The sequence below is a fragment of the Monopterus albus genome, unplaced genomic scaffold (assembly GCF_001952655.1).
Source record: "Monopterus albus unplaced genomic scaffold, M_albus_1.0 scaffold237.1, whole genome shotgun sequence".
Taxonomy (NCBI): domain Eukaryota; kingdom Metazoa; phylum Chordata; class Actinopteri; order Synbranchiformes; family Synbranchidae; genus Monopterus; species Monopterus albus.
Window position 1 is genome coordinate 547296 of NW_018128117.1, and position 21764 is coordinate 569059.

A 21764-nucleotide genomic window follows, 5' to 3' on the forward strand; every position below is an offset into this window, starting at 1 on the left:
CAGTGATAAAACACAGAACTTTACCGTAGTGTTCAGTTCAGTCATTCGGGGAGGTTAGTTAGTCCTCGTTAACTTTTCAGGGTGATTATCAGTGCCCACTACATTTGTTGTCCATTACAGCATGAAGCTTTACAGATGCTGTACATTTTATTTTATTTTTTTTACCTTACAATCCGGTCTTGTGTCGAAAAGTGTTAGCAACTCGTTTTACGTAGCCGCCCCCTCAGTGGTTGTGGTTTGGGGAAACATATTTCGACACAACACCGGCGCTGAAGCGTTGGGCTCCGAAAACCGTACCGATAAATGCACAGCAAAGCAGGTGCGGAGCGAAGATGTCACCCAAAAGCTTTTGAAGAGTAACCTCACTGAATGTAAATGTCAAACTGTCGACACCTCTGTCAAAACCTTTTGTCCAGCAGATTTAGTCCATAGCTGACACAAGTGAATGGTAATACATTCCTATTCATTACTAATGTTATTGTCAGCACTCGTATTACATTCAAACATTCTCCTTTCAGAAAGAAAACTGTCGACCTGATGGGCGGGAGCTGTCAGAATTCAGAACCACAACACTAAACATAGGTGAGTGGTTCTTGCAGATTCATATACATTATGTGGTACTGTGTGTTGTTTTTTTGTGGGGGTGAGGTGGGGTTAAAGATACATGGGATCACTTTCTCTCTGTTCAGGGCCCATAACCACAGCTGACGGGTCAGCCCTGGTGAAGGTTGGGAACACCACGGTCATCTGTGGCGTCAAAGCGGTAAATGGTCATTAACACAGCAGTTAAAAATCATTCACTAAATTAAACTGGACCAGGTAAACATATGTTTAATCATATGTTTTGTTCCTTCATCTGTAGGAGCTGGCAAACCCTACAGTGGAGACACCTGGTAAAGGTTACATTGGTCAGTACAGCACAGTAGGAAGGTATCAGGTGCTGCTTTAAAGATCCTATCATTATGTAGCTTGACATAATTAAAATATACATTTAGTAGGCGTTTTTATGTGCATTTACACTGTTAAAGCAGTTATTTCCTTAAAATTAGGTGGTTTACTAGCTGGTGACTTACATTATGTTTGGCAAGGTATAAAAGTCTCAAAAGAAATGACTGACAATTATGTCATTTTTATGACTTTATATTCCATGCAAAAACCTGGCATTTCTGCTTTGTGTGTCTCAACTTGAGTAGATACTGAAAATATTACTTATACTTCATCAGTAAACTGTATGTTGCCCAAAACCAGAAGAAATTCCATCCTATTATCATTTAGTTATTGTGATTTGTGTCTGAGTGGATGTAAATCTATATATGGAATCCTGGAAGAATAATAACACATAGAGCAGCTTCTGGGGATATTAAAAAAAAAAAAAAAAATCTCTCGATCCTTGTTAGTACCCAACGTGGATCTGCCACCTCTGTGCTCATCTCGATTTCGGCCAGGCCCACCAGGAGAGCAGGCACAGGCTGCCAGCCAGTTCATCGCTGATGTAATCGAAAGGTGCAGCGGGCCTTAGTTTTCACTGGGTGGGTGTTCTCTCTCTTATTGCCGTTTGCTGCTTCTACTAACCTACTTTTTTTCTTACATGGGTTTTTCAGCTCTGAAGTGATACAAACAGAGGACCTGTGCATTGAAAGAGGAAAGGTGAACCCAGAATTATGCACATACACTGGTGCTGTTAAATTGTGACTGCTGTAAATCTTGGGCTCACTGGTCCTGACCCTGCTGTTTCTGGTTACAGCTCTGCTGGGTGCTCTACTGTGACATGATATGTCTCGACTATGATGGAAACGTGCTGGATGCTTGTGTCATTGCCCTGCTGGCTGCCCTGAAGAATAGTATGTGTTATGAGTGGTAGCAAAAGAGTTCAGTGCAACTGAAACGCGAAAATCCCCAATTATTTAAGTGTATGCAGTAAATTTTCCAAGTGTTCTTATCTTTACTTATTTTAATATTGCTCCAGTACATACTCTGGCTCATTCACACAACTTTCCTGCCTCCCACTTTTAGTAGTTCATAGCCTTGGTCACTAAGAGATGTATCTGTTTTGTAAGCTTCTTTTTATCAGTATATTAACTTGAATGTTTCACTGCTACCCACAGCTCAGCTCCCAGAGGTCACCATCAACAAAGAGACAAGTGCACCCGAGGTGAATTTAGAAAGAAGACATGGGTTACATATTCACAAACACCCAGTCGGAGCCTCTTTTTGTGTCTTCGATGAGTAAGTAAATGAGTTTCAGTTTGTCTAGCTAGGATGAAAAACTGCATTCGGTATTCACAAGTGTGATCCCGGCCTGCTCTCTGTGCAGCTCTATACTGATCGTGGACCCCACAGCTGAGGAGGAAAGTCTGTCGACCGCTCACCTCACTGTGGTGACAGATGAGGAGGATCGACTCTGCTCTGTACACAAACCAGGTCAGAAACAACAGCCTGTAATGATCGGCTTCTCCCTGTGCAACTTATACTGTGTATGAATCCAGTTTCGTATTGATTACAGAAAGGAAAACTGATTAGGAGCTCTCCATTGTAAACAGTGCAGAGCAGTGCTTAAGAATACAACGGTTACATTTCAGTTCTACAGCTCGCCCAGTTTATCTTGGGATTTCAGGTGTAGTTCAGTCATGGATGGATTTCTGAATGAGCCTACCAGGCACAGGCTCAGGGGCCCCTGAAATGACTGTTAACATAGCTTGTTGGAAAGCCCCCCCAAAAAATAAATGCAAAATGAGTTCAAACAGATGCAAAACAGCTGCAAAGAGATGCAAAATTAGCACAAGGGCATATAAAACATCCTCATAGACAAACCACTTTGTGGTTGTCTGCCTTCGCCAACCACTCAAATAGTAATAGGACAAACATGAGGTCACCGACTTGACCTTTGACCACCAAAATCTCATCAGTTCATCCTTTAGTCCAAGTGGACATTTGTGCCAAATTTAAAGAAATTCCCTCAAACACCACCACTAATAGTCTTGCCCTCTGGCCCAGGTGGAACGTCACTGTCCGGAGAGAAGCTGCAGGAGTGTATCAGCCGAGCAACAGTGCGACAGCGAGAGATTCAGGAACTCATTGACAAAGTCATACATAGCGTGAAGACGGCACATTAAAGACCCTCAGACAAAGCGTTTTATCTAAAAGCTGTATTTTCCACTGTCAATATATATTCTTTTTTTTTTTAATAACAATAAAACTGCTGACAAAGACTGTTTAAAAAATTATTTCTCGGTGTCCACAAATGTCTCACTCACACACTCGGTTGATGTCTTGTAAGAATACGCACATGGCTCCTGAACTAATTAAAAGGAAACACTTTTTCAAAATGTGTTGTACAAAAGCAGGTACGCTGTCTTGCATGTTGATCTTGAGTCCTTAGTTGAGCCCTGTGCCGGTATCGCAAACAGAAGAAAGACTTCCAACACACTGAGAGGTAGGCGCTGCCCCCAGGCACTAGTCTAAGATCAGATTTGCATTTTCACATGTAATGGTTAGGTCTATATGTAGGATTTGGTGTCAAGTAAGCTCAACTGGTATCCGTGCTTAAAGGGCAGTTTCTACTGGGGTCCACCAAACAGAGGGAAGAGGATCAGACAGGCTCATGAGTAATCGTCTGAGAATGTGCATTCATGATCCTCTCAGTCCACGAGGCCTCCTTTAAAAAAAAGTCTTCCTGAAGGAGCGATTTGTTATTTTGGAAGCCCGCTACCTATGAGAACCATCTTCTGTAGCATTTCAAAAAATATCACTAAGGTTCTTTATGTGTAGGGCTTCCTGATCTAAAAAACCCTGTCCTTGATGGTGGAGACAGTTTTGGTTCCCCAAAACCTCTGACAACCATTCCACACAAATTTGTCAGCTAGAAAAAGACAAACAGAAAAGTCTTTTTTTGTCTGCAGTCACTATAGAGAGGCAGACAAAGAGCACAGTATGAATCATTCCCATCCTTGTGTAGCAGCGGGAAGAGTTCTTAGTGTGACTTTAGTCTGTCATGACTTAGGGAGGGGCTGTGGCGTGCTCCTCTTCCTCTTACTTCTTGGTTGACTGGCGATATGTTGCCGTGGCGCTCCCCCCTGAGGAGGTGCTGCTCCCATAGCCATTTGGTGCTGCAAGAATTGCAACTGTCCAGAGAGACAGACGAAAAGTGAAAATATCAGAAGCATTTTCAGTTAAGTTACAACAAGCAACATAATGCGTGTTTTGTCAGTGGATCTAAGATATATCTAAGCATCTGCAGCACAGTTAAAAACATTCTCTGGCACCAGTGTTGAGCAGACTCCCTCATTGAAACTGGAACCAAATGATATCTTAGATTACCGGCAGGATACGTAGTGTCATAGATATCTATACTGTGTGTGGCATGGGTTAGTGAAGCTGAACTAAAGCCTGGTACAAGAGGAGTGCACGGAGAAACACAGAGGAGAGGTGAATGGGTTGTAGAGGGGAGGGAGAAGAAGGAAGAGATACAGATTAGGGGCGGGTTGGGATGCGTTGGGGAGTGAGGCAGGATACAGTCAAGCAGCACCAGTGGTGTTCTGGAGACAAAAATTATTGGCTGTGGCAACAACAGACATGCAGCTTAGGACCCGTGCTTTCTGCTTGAAGTCAGCAACTTCAACTGGGAAAAGAAAAAATAAAAATCTAACACAATAAACTTCATGCTTACAGTGTAGCATCCTACTATCTCTAATCTGTCATGATGCGGTCAGCAACATGTCAACAGTATGTACCCAATCACAATATTTCAGATCCTGTCGCTAAGTGCTTTCTAAGAACATGCCTCCCACTTTGACACGCTGTTAGTTTCTGCCATCGGAAGTGCCACAAGCTCTAGTGTGTTGGCTGGTGGGAGTACTTGGACTGCCGTGAGCTATGTCAAACAACATATTAACCAAACACAACACAAGATGGAGTAAATGGTGTAGCTCTACAACAAAGACAAAAATAAATCCAAAGGAGAACTTTGATGAAAATCAGATCTGCAGGCTGCAACTATTCGTTCCAAGTCGAAAGATTTTTTTTTTTAATTGTACAGTCAGGGAAAAAATGATTTGAACCCCAGCTGATTTTGTAAGTTTGCCCACTAACAAAGAAATGATCAGTCTGCAATGTCAATGGTAGGTTTAGTGTGTTACCAACTGTTTTTTTGGTGACTATGGTCCCAGCTGCCTTGAGATCATTGACAAGTTCCTCCTGAGTAGTTCTGGGCTGATTCCTCACCGTTCTCATTATCATTGAAACTCCACGAGGTGAGATCGTGCATGGAGCTCCAGACCGAGGGAGATTGGCAGTTAATTTATGTTTCTTCCATTTGCGAATAATCGCATCAACTGTTGTCACCTTCTCACCCAGCTGCTTGGCGATGGTCTTGTAGCCCATTCCAGCCTTGTGTAGGTCCACAATCTTGTCCCTGACATCCTTGGAAAGCTCTTTGGTCTTGGCCATGGTGAAGAGTTTGGAATCTGGATTGATTGATTGCTTCTGTGGACAGGTCTCTTTTATACAGGTAACGAGCTGAGAGGGCTCCCAATGTCAGCTCGTTACCTGTATAAAATACACCTGGGAGCCAGAGATCTCGCTGACTGATAGGGGATCAAATACTTATTTCATTCATGAAAATGCAAATTAATGTATAACTTTTTTTGTAATGCATTTTTCTGGATGTTTTTGTTATTGTTGTGTCTCTCACTGTTCACATAAACGTACCATTGACATTGTAGACTGATCATTTCTTTGTTAGTGGACAAACTTACAAAATCAGCTGGGGTTCAAATCATTTTTTCCCTGACTGTATATAAAAAGCATATTTAAGAAAACAGTGAACTTATAAGCTAAAATGCTTTTATTAGTCTCACATCAGTGGTTATGTCTATTTTTTTCAAATGTTCAAAGCCCTAACAATTCAGATTGTTAGAGGTGGCGAATGTATATTGTGTGACATATAGTTCACAATTGTTTGCAAAGTGTTTTTAACATCCATTTAAATTTTACCCAGGTCTGATGAAATATACCAATGAAAGATTAAGAAACTTTTTTTTAGACTGGCAAAGCATAAAGCTGATTTACCTAGTTCCTAGTGTAGGACAACATACGCCTGCCTGCTATGCGAAGGCATGGAGAGTTGGCTGATGAATCTAGACTCAGTGTTTGGCTTCTACAAACGTGTATATGTGTATATAGATGTTTAATTAAAGTTGCTGTATTACTTGGACCTGTGGCTGGTGCTGCTGCTGAAGCCTTGGAGAAGGCAGCGGGGGCCCAGACCCGTCCAGCCCACAGCCCAACTGGGACAGCACTAAGGGTGGAGGATGGAGAGAGGGTGCCCCACAGGGAACGATGTGATGGCAAGAGGGAGAGAAGCAAAAGAAGGAACAGAATAAAGTATGAAGAGAGAAAAGGCACAAGGGGGACATTAATGAGGGTGAGGGGCAAGGTGGTGAGGAAGCGGTCAGGTGACAATAACCACATGCAGGAAAAGACATGAAATGAAAGAAAGAGACAAAAGAAGGAACATTGCAGGGGAGGCCAGCAGCACAGGTAAATGACCGTGTGCATGAAGAATTTTAAGTGGATTATGGACAAATAGTAAGAAAGGGGTGAACCAGAAAAGTGGGAGTGAGTAGGACAAGTAGAGAAGGAGGACAGGAAGACAGTGCAAGAGGAAAAAACATAAGGGTGGGGGCAAAAAAATAACAGAAAAAGAAAATGTAGCAGAGAAGAAGGGGAAGTTGAGTCTCTCCTGTCAGATGTTACATGCTCCATTGAGAGCAACAAAGGCTAACGTCAGTAAAATTATCATGTTTAGTTACAATGAGTCCTATGTACAGTTATGATAATGAATACATTAGTAAATCTTATCTTATTAGTACTAGTTAGTGCTTCTTTTGAAACAGGTTAAGGGACTGCATGAAAAGAAATGTTTTAAGAGAAACTTTTGTGGGTTGCATTTGTGTCTGTGTGTTTATGTGGGTCATACCTGTTGCCTGTGGAGACATGAAGCCTCCGACTCCCAGGTTAATGACCGCTGTTTGCTGGTTTCCTAAATTTTGATCTGACCCCTGGTCACCCTGCAAAGAAAGTCAACAGTGAGGCCATCACACACAATCACTGGCATCACAAAAATCACTGGACTACATACACAGCTGTCATCAAGTCATTCTATAGCCTTTTTACTGTGACTCAGGTCTACACTTCACCTTGCTCACCCAAGCACATTCAAAGTCTTGTTCTATAGCCACATTTGTCAATAGACGCCATACCCCAACTTTATTAGGAGCAGCTTCCTTTTAGCAACTCTGACACACAGCCCAGTGGTTTTGGCTCAGTTATCACTTCCTTAAAATATTAAGTTGTCTGCATGTGCTTGTTTTGTGTTTGCATGTAAATGTGACTGTGTCTCACCGTCTCCCCCTGCTGCTGAGGACTGGAGGTGGCCGACTGACTCTGCTGTGGGGAGAACTGGGGCAGCTGTGGCTGCTGCAGAGAGTTAAAGATGAGAGGACCAGTGGGGAGCTGGAAATGTAACACACAAACACACGCACACCAACAAACAAAGCAGGGGGTGTGACAGACAGGGAGATGAAGATAAAGGAAGGGTTGGCGAAGGAGACAGGAGAGGCATAGGGAAAAGAATGGTGCACATGTAAGCACAAAGGGTCAAGAGCAGGGGGAAATGGGAGAATTAACAAAGTAATCAATCAGCACAGGGTAACTAGTCACTATCGGAATATCAAAACTATAAAGTTACTATAAGGGGAGTGGTATAAGATCTTCAGCTGTGCCTGTGATCAGATTATCCCCTTGTTTGCACTATTCCTTGACCTCCCCCAGCAAAGGCCTTTCTACTGAGACTCTTTGCATCTCAAGAGGTAAAAGGTGGCACTAATTATGTGAGGATGATGTTGTCAGTTCCACTTAGGTCACCACATACAGAAGATGTAAGCCCCAGTGGTACAACATACTGGGTGTTCACTGCATGGGATATGCAGTGAGGTGCAGGAAAAGGAAGTGTGAGGAAATTAAGATGTGTGGATGATTCACACTCAGCTCGCCACTGTTCCAGGTTGGTAACAGGCTCAGGATTAGGCCTCTATGTCAAGTGCATGCTACTAAGTAAAGACTAACAGGCCATACCTGCAGCAGGTTTAGTGGTCTCAACCCAGCACTGCTGTTCAGGCCAAAAGGACTCCCTAGAACGCAAATCAGAGTATTTACCACATTTTCTGTGAAAGTCTTCATTACACCTATAACTTCGGTTGCACACCTAACTAGTTAATGAAGGTTAGGGTTCTATTTTAATTGCTTCTGCTGAAAAATCTTACCGGTCTGTGCTGCAGACTGCATGGTAGGCATGAGGCTTCCAGATGGCAGGATTCCACTCAGGTTAAAACCTGGCCCCAGCATGGGGTTGGAGCCACTCATCAAGGTCTGAGGACTGCTACACAAATGGAACAGGATCGTCATGAAAAGTGACAGTGTATAGCAAGTGGCAGTGTGGTGTCAAAGACTTTATACAGTCTTACCAGACGGAGCTGACCACATTGATGAAATTGAGCCCTGCAGTATTGGCCATGACCTGTGACGAGGTGGTTCCCGTGGTGATGGATGTACCCATGGTGGGCAGGGGAATGGTCATGACGGGCAGGGGCTGGCTTAGAGCCAGCTGTTGCTGAGCAAAAGGTGTGAGGAGGGCGGGCTGCGACTGGCTCTGCACCATAGAAGGGTCTGAAGGGGTAGGGGTCACTGAGAGAGGAGCAGTGAGGGAGTCAGTGGGGTGAGGGGTCGAGCACGGCGTGTTGGTGGGTGTTGGTGTGGATGGCTTGGGGGTCCCCGATCCTTAAGGAGTAGTGGAGGATAAGTCAAAACAATTGAAAGGATAGAGTGCAAGTGATATCCAAACATTTTTTTAAGAAAGAGTTATATTACTATGATGACCTGCATAGCGACTGGTTTTAGTTAAAATACATATTTCCCCAGAGAAAAGTGTCTATGATGCAAAACTCTGTGTGCTTGTCAAGTTCCAGATATACCCCTGTATTTTAAATTTTTTTCCATATTTTTATGATGATTTTCATTGGAAAAATTCCAGATCTGGAAAATTTGGGATCTTATTTTCACAACCAATGAAAACAGGCAGGCCAGCAGTTGGTCAGAATCAGCTGTACTCACTCTGTGTGGAACCCACAGGGGACTGGGAGGCAGGTGAGAGCAGCCCCACCTGGCCCAGCTCCATGGAGTGCTTCCTGTTCAGAGACTGGCTTTTGACTGGAGGGGGTGTAGGACACTTGAGTAGACCACTGGTGGCTTGTGAACTATATAGATTACCTGATGAAAAAAGAAAAGATTTTTTTGTCCTCTTTGCATTACCAGGGAGTATAACAACAGTTCTGGTTCGACTCCTGTTAAGAGGGAATTTGCACTTATCTAACTTGTTTTGTATTTAAGAACGTCATAGGCTCATGTAAGTTAGTGTATGTGCCTTTTATGCTCCACACCTGACTAAGGTTGGAGGGTCGGTCCTTCTCCTGTAACACCTGACCGCAGTACTACCCAGTAGCGGAAAAACTAGCCATGAAAGGAAAAAATCCACCTCCGACAATACTATGATGCTAGAGCTAATAAATCTATGATGATGATGATGATGCAGTTCAGATATTTGTTACCATTTAAGGTTTGCTCACACCCTTTTCCGACCAACCTGTCTTCCTTGTTTTGGATTCCTATTTTCTACAATTTCCAGAAGTTCTTTCCTCTAACCCCATGAGACAGAGTGCGATTTTGTACTTGCTGCAGTGAAAGCAGTACTACAGATAGCAACAGGGAAGATTATTACATAAATTATGCTCTTTTCTTGTCTTTCTGAATCTGTCTTCTACCACACTGCTCTCAGAAACTGTGATGGGCCACCACCACGTTTGCACTTTATCTCTGTCAGAAGCAGCAGACGTACCTGAGGAGCTGCTGCCTGATCCCAGAGGCAGTTTGATGGGAGGGGGTCGGTGCTTCACCCCTTTTCCCAACACAGACATCTGGACCAATGGAGAAATACCATCACCCTGAAGATTGACATTTAAGCCAGTTGATTAGCCTGAGTACACCACAAAAACAATTTTCTCACTAGTGGCTGCAGCATAGTCAGAGTGCTCATTAGGCTCAATATACTTCAAAAATTAAAATGTTGAGGTGTCAAATTCTATGCAAAAAGTCTGAGCAAGTTCCACAAACCTGGAGCAACTCAAACCTTTTCTGCATCTAAGCAAAGCAGTGCCTACCTCATCTTTGTTGGGGGAGGGTGGCCCCTGTCCCACATTGCCTGAGTTATGGGACATTTTGACCTGACACTTCACATCTCTCTCATACACTCCTTTGTACTGAGTAAGAAACCTATGAAACAAACATAACACAATATTTATGCCCTGTTCTCCAACGGTAGATCCCTCAAACTGGCATATTTGACAAAAGCAGCCTCTAAACAAAAGAAAAGAGGTGACTCACCGGTCTGCATCTATCTTTGAGCCTATGAGGAAGCTGTGAATGAGAGAGAAGAGACAAAGATGAATGAGTTCACGGTGGCATTTCAAACTTTGTGACGTATACTGAATTGGCCTCACACACTGTTCTTACGGGGGATGTATGAGCTTCAGGTCTGTGCCGTTGTCCTCTGTTTTTGGTTCTTTAGCGCAGTAGATCTTCCCGTACACCAGCGGGTCTCCCATTGACTGGAAGATAGAAACCTTGGTCCTCTGTGCTTGGCCCCCCACCTCACACTCAAATGTGTAGTCATCTACAACTTCCTGTGTAAAGAAAGCAAAGACAACTAAATAAAAGGGGTTTGCATGACATGCAGAGTGGAGCTCAGTAGTGTCTGTAACCAAACTTTTCAGCAGACCAGCAAGATGTTCGCTTTCATAAGGGATGAGGGATGTTACAAAAATGTGAAGCAGGACAGTTTGTGGAAAAAAGCAACGTCCCTGGTGTAGTCTGTCTGCAGGCCAGCATGATTTTTTGTTCTCCCTCAACAGCAGCAGCATATGTGTAATTCAGAAATGCTCCATGTTTACAGTAGTTTTGAGGTGAAGCACAACAGTATTAATGGTTTACGCTATTAAACAATGTTTTTCCTCTGCTCACACATTTTCTCATAATTATAAAACAAAAGCATTTTGTCATTTTGCAAATTGCAGGGTGTTAACAAAGTCAACTCTGATTTTGTTTTCAATAGAGCATTATAGATTACGCACAACCACTTGCTGCTTATTTCTGAGCCTAAACCGTAGTGATCTGTACCCTTCATAAAATGTTAATACTGCGGTCACACTTACCTCAGCAGGCCAAATCACAGTAGTGGGCTGAGAGTTCTCCAGCTGCAGGGATTTCTCGACCACAGCGTACTTTTCCACCTGGAGCAACACAAACAAATCCATCTGGTTTTAAATGCTCTATATTATAACTGCCAGACTATGAGTTGAGTGGATTTTAAGTGGTGCTGGGGCAAGTGTTTAAGTGTCAGTGTTTTAGTGGAACACTTACATCGATTTCCTTCGGTACAGATAGCTGGCAGTTGCTCTGCTTCCACATGTCAACACACTGCAAGTGATGACAGATGAGACAGCAGCAGAGACAAACAAAAAGAGGTACAAGCAAAAAGTGAGAGAGCACTATGAGCGTACACACAGACTTGTGCTGAGGTCAACTTGCTTTCACCTGTTGTTTTAGCAACTTTAACGTATCTAGAACATAGTTTTAAAAACACAACATGGTAACACACTGGAAGCAACATTTTTTAAGTTTCTTTAAAATGTCTAACTGTCATGAGGCACAGACAGGTGGGTGGACAAACTGGTAAACACTTTACTAGGGCTGGCCCGAATATCCGACTATTCGGATATTCTTTCGTTGGGTAGGTAATCAGTTTTCAGTTTTAGTATTTGGATAGTCGAGACGCCGCCCTCTGCTGCTGCCGCCACACAGTGACACCTACAATCTAGTTAGCAAAGCTCTGTGTGGAAATCGTTCAGGTTGCAGCTTCTGCTGATGGTCGCTGTTTCTGGTTAAAATGACACCCAGCTTTTTGTTTTGTTTTTAACCCAAAATACTGCCAGATGGGCAAAGAGGTCATTTTTGCTGCAGGACAACGTCAGCCAATTAACCCCCACTGCCCCACCCACTCTCGGCGAATCTTCAAATATTCAACGACTGTTACCGCCAAATATCTGGAGCCCAAAAACTGCCATTCAGAACAGCCCTAAACTTTTCATCATGTAGGAGAGGGTCTATTAAATGGTAAACAGCTTCAATGAACTTCATCAAATCTGTGTGTTTACAGAGTAGACAGGCTTACGTTTCCAATCTTTGAGATCTTCAGGTCTATGACGGGGGCAGGCTTTCTCTCCTTCCTCCTCTGTAGATAGTCGTAGAGTCGTAGCTGTGGTGGCAAGGGCAGGTGGGACAGCTCCTGCTGCCTGTTCAGCGCCGCACGAGAATGTCTCTTAAAACACCTATGATGCAAACAAACAAGAAAGTTGTCCCTTAAAACAATCAAGGCTTCTGCTTCATTCACTGACCATTTCTTCTCACAGAGCTTCTATTTTCATGCCTTCTACATTTCTGTCATGACCACATTCAAAGCATGACCGTATTCAGTACCGTTTCATGGAGCGAGTGTTCATTTTCTGTTTGTTGTACAGCAGGCGGTTGGCTGCGCAAGTGACAGAAATGGAGGGGTCCAGGCACAGAGGTTCAGCTGTGGCCAAAATCAACTGACTCTCCAGCTGTAATTTGTCATCCTAAAGCAAAGAGCACAGATGCTACACATGACACCTGTGAAATAGGTTGATGCTAAAATGATTCAAGGCACACAAGGAAGGACTGCCCACTACTATGGGAAAGAAGCTGTCCTTTAGGTGAGGCAGTGGAGATGCTGGGAATTGGAATTTGTTAAAGAAAAATACAATATATACAGAAATGTTTTGTGCTGTGTTGTTTGATGTGGGTGAACTGATAAAGCGTTGATTGGTAGTGACGTGTCAGGCGGAGCAGGGTTTGACACATGACATGACACTACCTGTGTCCACTTGTGGTGGTCACTGGTCATGGCATGGACATCACAGATGAGAGTCTGTGGGGCAAAAACAGATATAAACAAGATAGCTTTTTGTAGGCGATTATTTTTCACTCAGTCCAGGTCAAACTTATACTTGCTCAGATATTTTTTTTTTTTTGAGTATCAGTTATACAGTTTGTATTGATCAATGTGAAAGAGGCTTTCAACACATTCTCCTAGTTTACCTGCATGGTTGGCCGCAGCAGGATGTGTCTGCTCTGATAGGTGGGCATCTTGGTGTTTCCAGATTGCCTGTAGTCTCTTACCTCTACTATTACACAGCCACAGTAGAAGATGTTAACCTGAGACACAATACACACAGCAGCCAACAATGAGCACAAAAAGGGCAATTACTAAGCAAAAAGCAACAAGAAACTATTACTGGATGTTAAGAACTGAAACCTCATGTAGTCCTGCTCTCTTTAGACATTTAAAACATAAATATGAACCATGCACAAAGTCTTAAAGGTTACACTACTGCAACCTGACATTCAAATGGCATCTACTTACATTTAGTGTGGAAACAACTCAAAATCTACTAAATGGCCATATGTACAGTACATGTGCAGACATGCATACAGACCTGTGATTTTTCTAACAGATCCACCAGAATAGGAGGCAACTCCTCAGCGTCCAGGTACTCCAGCAGTTCTCCTTCTTCATATGGCAGACGAATTGTTTCAGAATCTAATAAGCAACATAAGCATGGATATTGCAGATGAGATTATTGTACTAAACAGATTAGAAAACTAATGGGTGGGCTTGGATAATTGCTTAATTCACTTCTCTTACCAGATCCATTTTTGCCCCTGAGCATTAAAGAATAGCCTTCATTCCCAGGGTACAAGTTGACCACCAGACATGATACAGACTCCTGAGACACCAGCTTCTCCAGCAGATTCACATTTCTCCTCAAATTCTCCAGAAAGACAAACAAAACACATAACTGACTACTCTGCCACATTAGCAACAAAAATCTCCCAGGTTACATCCCATGCTAATTCCATGTGAGAAAAAAAGTTTTTATTGCTTCTGACCCACATTTACCCCGGACTAAAGCTGCATAGGTGTATAAAGTAGTAGTTTAATATGCATTTATAACAGAAAACTTAAGAACTACTACTTTATCATATATATATATGATACAAAGTCCCATGTTTAAACACCACATTTACCAATCATTCTGACTGCATTACTTCACAAATAACAAATACATTTAGACATTTTTAATTGCTTAGTGCAAACAAAACAGGAGCTAACTTTGATAGTCCACTCTAGACATGAGTTAGAAAAAGACATACTCTAAAAAGTGTAGTGTTGCAAAAGTAGTTTGATCACTTATATGTAAATTCTCACTTCTATTCTTTTAATACATTGTCATGCAGTTTACAGATAACCTGTGCGGTGGTCATTTTCCATTGAATGTTTAGAAGCAGTAATGCTTAAAAGTAAAATGACAGTTCCATGTATGGTGATGTTTCTTTCCTACTGCTCTTTGCTTTACTTTCAGGCTCCTAGAACTTGTGTGTCAAAAGTACAAACTCAGCTGTGGGAGATGTTTGTGTTGCTATGGAGCAAAGTATGATTTCCTTGCAAGGTGTTAGGACATGAGTGTGAACTCTTTTCCTCTTTTGTATAAACTTCTTATCTTCCAGTCTGGAAAGTGATTATAAATATACACAGACACTGTCTGATTTTTTGAGTTTTCAACTGAGACTGTACTGTCTAACACTCTGTACTGTCTACTGTGGTCATTTGTATACTCCTCTTTGCAAAGAATAAAAGATTCAAATACAAATCCTCTTCTCCAAACTTCATGTTTTTTACTTTTCAATTCTCATCCTTAACATTTGTAGAAACGTTTCTACAACACCCGTGAAAGCATCCACAGAAACCACAGTTAAAAAAAAACTAACAAAACAAATTTTTACCACTCATTTCCTACAGACTAGAATGAACAAGGTTTGAAAGTATAACTGAGTCAAAATACAAAATACCAACCTTTAACTCTGGCTCTTTCTCACATTCCTCTATGTACAGCTCATACAGCTTCTGATACAAACTTTTCCTCCCACCGGATGAAACTCTTCTTCTGGTTGGCCGTTGTCGAGCACTTTCAGCAATGTACTGAATAACAGATAATACATTATATTAATGAAAGTTGGGGCGGATAATGTCTGACTATGGTCAGAGCATATTATATTCAATAGGTGTACAGAACTGTGAAACCACACTATTAGCTTCCCTTTCTACAAAAACACAAATGCACAAGACTGAAATAAGGGCTTTTACCTCGGCTCGATCCAATGCATATTCCAAAACCTGTTGCTGAGGGTAATAAAAGTAAAATGAAACACAGATTAGTCACAATGAGAACTGCCAAGTGGTGGGAAGAAACTGTGCCAATAGTGGTGGAATATTTTATTTGCTATATAAACATAACTCTGGATGTCCTCTAAATATGTGGAGGTAAACGACCTGAAAGAGGTGAAACTTACCATTGTGGTCCACCGCCAGCTGCAAGGCAAGTGATGCTGTCTTGTCTGCCCCACACTGTCACCTTCCTATGGGGACCATTCACACCCTGCACAGTCACGCAGCAGACGTATTGCACGTAGCACGACCAAACAAAAACAGACAGTAGATAAATAAACACAGGCACACAGACTCTGTGTGCATGGTGGGCTGCCAAGGAGCATTGCTGGCACTTATTCAGATGCCACTCATATACAGCTATGCATACTGACGTGACAAACTGTTTCATCTAAGTTGTTTTATCCCTTGCTTATAATGTAAACGCTTCAGCAAAGTAAATACATGCACAGTACGTCTCACAGTCGATAAAACTGTGTAGCTAGGTTTAGTGAACTCTGATATCTGTGAGTCCAGTGAAGTCAGTAGCTGAATAGCAACAAGCTCGCTGATGCCTAACGGCTGAGGCTAACGTGGCTAACGTTAGCATGCTAGCCCGTTCCTAGTGGAGATGTAAGTTACCAGCTACGCTAACGATGTTACGTCGTCTGAGACACAAAGCAATAAAGCAAGGTCAATCTCAACCAACAGGATGGACTTGCCTTCTAGATTGCATAGCGATCGACTGTAGTTCCAATGCAAGAAAACGAAATGAAATTGAAATTTCAGTATCTTCATTGAAAAAAAGTCGGAGCAGCAGCCATTTTCTTCCAGTGTGACAACAACAGCTAAACTTCCGGTTTGAGCAGCGGTGGGAGGAACTATACTAAGTGGCTCCTGTACAACGGGGGCTTCAAACAGAGGCTACCTGTTAAGTGGAGATTACTTTCCATTAACGTTACACTGTCTGTAACGTGTGGGATAAGCTACAGATGTGTGCAGAAGTTTGGGCGCCTTGAACAATCTGCATATTTTCTTGATTTTTGAAGTGAAAAGAAGCGGTCTAAATGCGCATCATCCTGACATTAAAGGCAAAGTTTCAAATGTTAATGCACTTTTAGCTAACCTACTTTTTATTTCCTGAACTTAAAAAAGAGGAATGAAAAGAATGAAGGTGGCAAAAGAATGGATGGGAGTAGAAAAGTAAGGGTGGTGCCATAGCTGTTGCTACATTATGCTACTTTGTGTCCATTATGTGGACAAAGAATTATGTTATTGAAAATCTGGCAAATGTGTATATTTGCAACTGTTGTTAATTATGAAGCAAATATTCAGGGATATATATGTTTGTGCTCATTTTAAAGAAGATAAAAGATGATTAAAACTTTTCACTTATAACATCATCTTATAGCATAATGATCCCATAACTGTACAGTAGGGGGAAGAGCAGGATAACAAGTTCATTCAGCTGGGTTCTACACTGGAGCAGTCCAACAACAGTAACATAAAGGCAAAGTGGAATCAGAAATATCAAATATATTATAGAGGTTAGAAAAGCTGTGTCTGTATAATGTAAGACAAATGTTTACAGCAGTTATAGGAACATAATCTTGGAATATCTCTATAAAGGTGCATATTTAATATCCAGAGAGTCAGTGAATCAGTTTTACAGGTCTAGATGATATAAAAGTCAGGATACCCTTTTACAGTCTGACCTGTTGTACGTTTCCTTTAGATGTTACTCAAAAACTGATCTCATTAAACTTGTCAGAATTTTACTTTTGATCAAGCACTGTGATTTCAGTTCCTCAGAACCAAACATAAAACTCTTTGAATGTGTTTAGAAACTTGCCAATGAAAGCTTTGTGATGCTATTTAAACAGGTTAATTTGACAGGAAAGCTTCAGTGAACAGCTTGTTATTTCTTCTTTCTGTCTTGAAAAGTGTTCTTTCAACATCAACGTCTCAACAGTAAAAGCAGTTCATTGATGATCGCAGAAAGGTTCTGGGTGGGGTTCAGTTAGGACTGGTCCTCACCTGCTTCACACACACACACACACAAACAGATTATTTTTGTCAAGTGCTGAAAGTCCACATACATGACAGGGCTTGCTTTGGGGTCAGCGATAGTTCAAAAAGTAAGCTTTCATCTGTGTGAAATTCTTCTTATAGGAATGTTTCTTTATTGACTCCAGTTCCAACATTTGCTTTATTAAGTGATTAACTGACCAAAAATTAGGCATCACTGGTTTTAATCAGAGCTGTTGGACAGGGATAAAAAAAATCAAATGGATGGGTAATCAAATGTATATAAATAAATAAAAAGAGTAAAGACAAGTAAGATTAATATTGGCCGTACCATCTCTGGAGCTTCTTACTCTGACTGGTTTGTATTCAGGACATGACCAAAGACCCAAGCTATGGTGCTGAACTGGCATACACCCTCCAAATAATTCATTCTTTATATCCTCAACAGTAAAGACAGTGCTTGGTTGGAACTTGGACAGTATATGCATATAATACTGAACAGCTGGACATTCTATTGAAAACCTTAATGAAGAAAGACATAAAATTATGTGAGACTAAAATGTATGGCAGTATTCCAGAGAAACATGGCATGTGCATAGACATCCTGGATTTAAACCATGTGATAGTATTTTAGCTTCATGGTTTGTACAATAAGCTGAGTCAAATAAACCCCCCAAAGTTACTGCAGGCACATTTGTTATGAATACAATATGAGGAGTGAGGTAATGGGTCTGTGTGTTGAATGGTGATGAAGCTGCTCTGGATAAATTAACATAATGATGAAAACATCAGTATGTCTAGAAAGCTGCTCTCAGATCAAGGCAATGTGTGGGAATGTTTTTTGTACTGATATGTTTCTTCTGACAAATTAAAAATGACAGTTTAATTATTAAAACTCTTTTTTTATTGTAGCCATGTGGTGAACTGTTCAGGATTTAAGAATTTTGAGTAAACTTGTCCCCAGCTTAGGCTCTGCGATCTGTTATTCCGCTCATCCAAGATGCACACCAGGAAGGCAGAGGAGGCAAGTGGCTAGTACTTACTTTCTGGAATAACTATGTAAGCAGCATTTTGATAGTACTGTACACAGCTCTTGGTTTTCATAAGTTCAACCAGAGTCAAGACCTCATGTATAGATAGGGACTACAGAAAATCTATGTAGTGCTCATTCAAATAGGTTTTCTAGGTGGTCCTTTATACTTCTCAACCTGCTTACATTTGCTTCTGCTTAGTCATAAAAATATGTGTTTAAAATCTTAATACCCAAAACAACAAAAAACTACATTGTTAACAATAACATAGATTAGTAATGATGAGAAAACCTGAAGGGAAAAAAGAATCAGATGTCTTTCCAAAATCCTAACATGTGGCAGGTTTGTTAGCATAAGCAAGTGGCAGGCTTTCAAATTCGAAATGTGTTGAGGCATGATTGATCACTCACTATCAAAAAAAGCCTCTCACTGTAACAGCCCGGAGGAATGTTATCCAGATGTGCTCATTATTTTGATGTGTTTCCGTTTTTCCAGTCCAGGGTGCACTGGGAGTGAAACAAACATGCACACACTGTGAAAAGAAAGGGCGGAGGGAGATGACATAAATGAGACATTAGAATAGGTCGGTGGTTCATGAAATATAGCAAGGTGTGTGACTGTGTGACACACACCCTGTGTCACGCATGTGTTTAGCGGAAATGGGACAAAACAAATTCCTCACACAGTATTACAACCAAATGGCGTAATTTTAATATACTGCACCTGCATCTACTTTTATTCTTCTTCTCTCTAGTCTTTAGTCTCTCTTCTTCATACCTATCTCACTTTGATGGATGTGGCACCTGTGGGAGAAAAAACTTTTCCATCTCAGTCTGTTTATTCCATTTAATGAAGAGATGAGGGCCACAGCTGTGTGGGACTTAACAACATCAACCTCAGCCCAAATGACAAGATGTCATGATTTTCCAGTTTAAAGGCAGATTTTTAGATGAAACCATTTTCTAGAGGATGTAACATTTGGTGCAAAATTACAGGAGCTAAAAATTTACAATGAGGCATAAATCCATTTGTATTTACTGACCATTTTATACATTTGTTCTTAATGTAACTAAATGGAAACAAGGTGATGAACAAGTGGAAATGAATGAGAAACAATTTAATTGTAAGAGTCAAATGATACAAATAGTTTCTATTTATATTTTATTTAAGCAAATGACATTACACCTCCTGAACACAGCTCACACATTACATATAAATCAAAACAGTCAGTCTTGAAGACACACACACTTCAGTGACCCACTGAAATTGTCCTCATTCAGTGAGTTTTTTAATATCAAGGAGAAATTGTGCAGCACAAGTTAGAAGTGTCATATTATTTATAGGCCTATCTCTAAAAGTGATAATGTCTCTCACTACCTGAATGCGGCTTCGGAGAGAAAGAGTAACTGGTCAATGGTGTATCCATAGGTAAAAAAGCACAACTTGTATATTATTACTTAATGTTTGTGGGAAAAACTAAGATCTCTGTGGTTCTGAGGGCCATCATTTACTAATTTATAGGGTCCAGTTGTGGTCCTGAGGGGATTAAAGTTGCATATCTGAAGGCTGCATACTCTGCACTTCTGACTCAGCTATTGTTCCAAACAATGAACTGGTCTGTCGTGTCGTATAGGATTACAGCGCTGAAGAAAAATCTTATGATTTCACATGGGAGAAGAGTAATACACCAACAGACAGTTGGCTAGCAGCTGCAGTAAGATAAATGGCCTTCTCTTTATGTGTCTGGTTGTAATGAAGCCTGTATCATGTATTCGTGGTTTGAAAAGCTAAACAGCAGCACTTTAGGTTGACACTGTCTAACTTGATTTTACATTCATTATTTATTATATTATATATGGTGATACTCTATATTTGAAACTGTGTATTTAAGCAGTTATTTGAGGACTCAGAGAAAGTTATGTAATGTAATAATGAAATCAAGCAGTCAGTTTTCTAAAGGCTTCCCTGTGTTTTTATTCAAAGGCCTTTGTTCTTGTGGCATTTTCCTAAACACATACAACACACAGAAATTCCTGCAAATAATTTCCAGTGGGAAACATGCTGTCTTCACTGAAAGAACACAGTATTTTTCAGGACTTATAGAGAGCTCTGTCATGTCATCCTCAGGTGGACATTTGTGCAAAATTTGAATAAATTCACTACAATGGGATTGATGTGAGGTCACAGTGAACTTGACCTTTGACCTCTGACCACCAAACTCTAATCAGTTCATCCTTGAGTCCAAGTTAGCTTTTGTGCCAAATTTGAAGAAATTCCCAGCCACTGTTGTCACCAGCACTGGGGCATAAAAATCCAGATTAACTAAATTTATCTTAAAGTGAAAACACAGGTGAGTGGCAGTAGTAATGGTAATGTAAGATCCAGGTTCAACTTTGACCCACTGTACTTACAAAGCTTTCAAATGCACTTAGGGATAACTGAAATTTTAGATCAGCTATCTTTAACCCCAAAATAATTTGGCTAAATGGATGGCTTCTTCATAATGTCTTTGATTGTCATTTTGTTTCATTCTGTGTTCTCATTTCTTTGCAGTTACTCTGGTAACAATACAATGTTATCAGATCTGCTAAAAACAATAGCCAAATCTACAAAGTAAGAAATAGGTTTACCAAACTAAATAATCATTTAATGCAGTTATACTGGTGTTATGCATGTTTCTTTGTGGCAAGAACAAGTTCTGGTTCTTTTCCAGGACAAGCAGGAGCTGAGGTCTTCCCCTCCGAACTTGTGAGAACCATGAGACTAAACATACTGAGCAGCACTTAAAATTATGAAGCGATGGAAACTTAAATTTGAGACCTGGAGGTCTGGCAGCTGCCCCTCTTTACATGGAATAACTATGTGTTCAGTAATGTGACCCTCTCTGACTCTTTGGCACTCCCTGTTTTTAATGGCGTCTTCATATGCCAGAGTCCAACAGTTTCTACACAGAAGCATTACAAGGCCTGCTGGATGAGTTGGATAGTGCTCAGAAACAGCAGGGAGTACTAAGGAAGGGGATGGGAGTGCAAGAGGGGTCACAGGGAGGACAGAGAATGCAAAGTGCTGTTCGGTCCAACACTTTTTACTTTTAGTGTGTTAGCTTTTTGTGGTATTAGTCTTAAATGTATTTCCCTTGTGGAGCCATAATAAACAGCCTTGATTGATTTGTTGTGTAATGAGATATTCACTGGCAGAAGGAGCAGGTGTTGCCTTTCCCCTGATTATTTCACTTTGTGAGTTTTTTGGGA

At 41.2% G+C, this 21764-nt stretch overlaps 2 protein-coding genes across 5 annotated transcripts in view; one reads left to right on the plus strand and one right to left on the minus strand.

Annotated features, from left to right (window-relative positions):
- exosc8 (exosome component 8) overlaps nucleotides 1-3135 on the plus strand; it is a 4447-nt gene extending 1312 nt beyond the window's left edge. The window contains exons 2-11 of the mRNA XM_020620478.1: nucleotides 30-53; nucleotides 519-582; nucleotides 690-763; nucleotides 863-908; nucleotides 1398-1503; nucleotides 1602-1647; nucleotides 1745-1841; nucleotides 2106-2226; nucleotides 2315-2421; nucleotides 2995-3135. Coding sequence (XP_020476134.1) covers nucleotides 30-53; nucleotides 519-582; nucleotides 690-763; nucleotides 863-908; nucleotides 1398-1503; nucleotides 1602-1647; nucleotides 1745-1841; nucleotides 2106-2226; nucleotides 2315-2421; nucleotides 2995-3113 — 804 coding nt within the window. The 3' untranslated portion in view covers nucleotides 3114-3135. The remainder of the gene's footprint in view (nucleotides 1-29; nucleotides 54-518; nucleotides 583-689; nucleotides 764-862; nucleotides 909-1397; nucleotides 1504-1601; nucleotides 1648-1744; nucleotides 1842-2105; nucleotides 2227-2314; nucleotides 2422-2994) is intronic.
- An 830-nt stretch (nucleotides 3136-3965) lies between these two features.
- Nucleotides 3966-15689, minus strand: supt20 (SPT20 homolog, SAGA complex component). Of its 4 annotated transcripts, none has more exons than XM_020620456.1 (23): nucleotides 15601-15689; nucleotides 15395-15430; nucleotides 15104-15229; nucleotides 13895-14021; nucleotides 13686-13789; nucleotides 13288-13404; nucleotides 13064-13117; nucleotides 12646-12785; nucleotides 12341-12497; nucleotides 11530-11586; nucleotides 11322-11399; nucleotides 10624-10793; nucleotides 10495-10527; nucleotides 10272-10383; nucleotides 9950-10055; nucleotides 9169-9324; nucleotides 8523-8835; nucleotides 8322-8434; nucleotides 8134-8189; nucleotides 7402-7512; nucleotides 6977-7067; nucleotides 6207-6295; nucleotides 3966-4121 (listed from the first exon to the last, which is right to left on the minus strand). In XM_020620456.1, exons 1-23 carry the CDS (start codon nucleotides 15601-15603, stop codon nucleotides 3990-3992), a joined length of 2481 nt encoding a protein of 826 aa, XP_020476112.1. In that variant the 5' UTR covers nucleotides 15604-15689; the 3' UTR covers nucleotides 3966-3989. The 4 variants fall into 4 exon arrangements, with proteins under 4 accessions (XP_020476112.1, XP_020476113.1, XP_020476111.1 ...); XM_020620457.1 differs by having other exon boundaries at nucleotides 7402-7476; nucleotides 8322-8437; XM_020620455.1 differs by having other exon boundaries at nucleotides 8322-8437.
- Between the last annotated feature and the right edge of the window lie 6075 nt (nucleotides 15690-21764).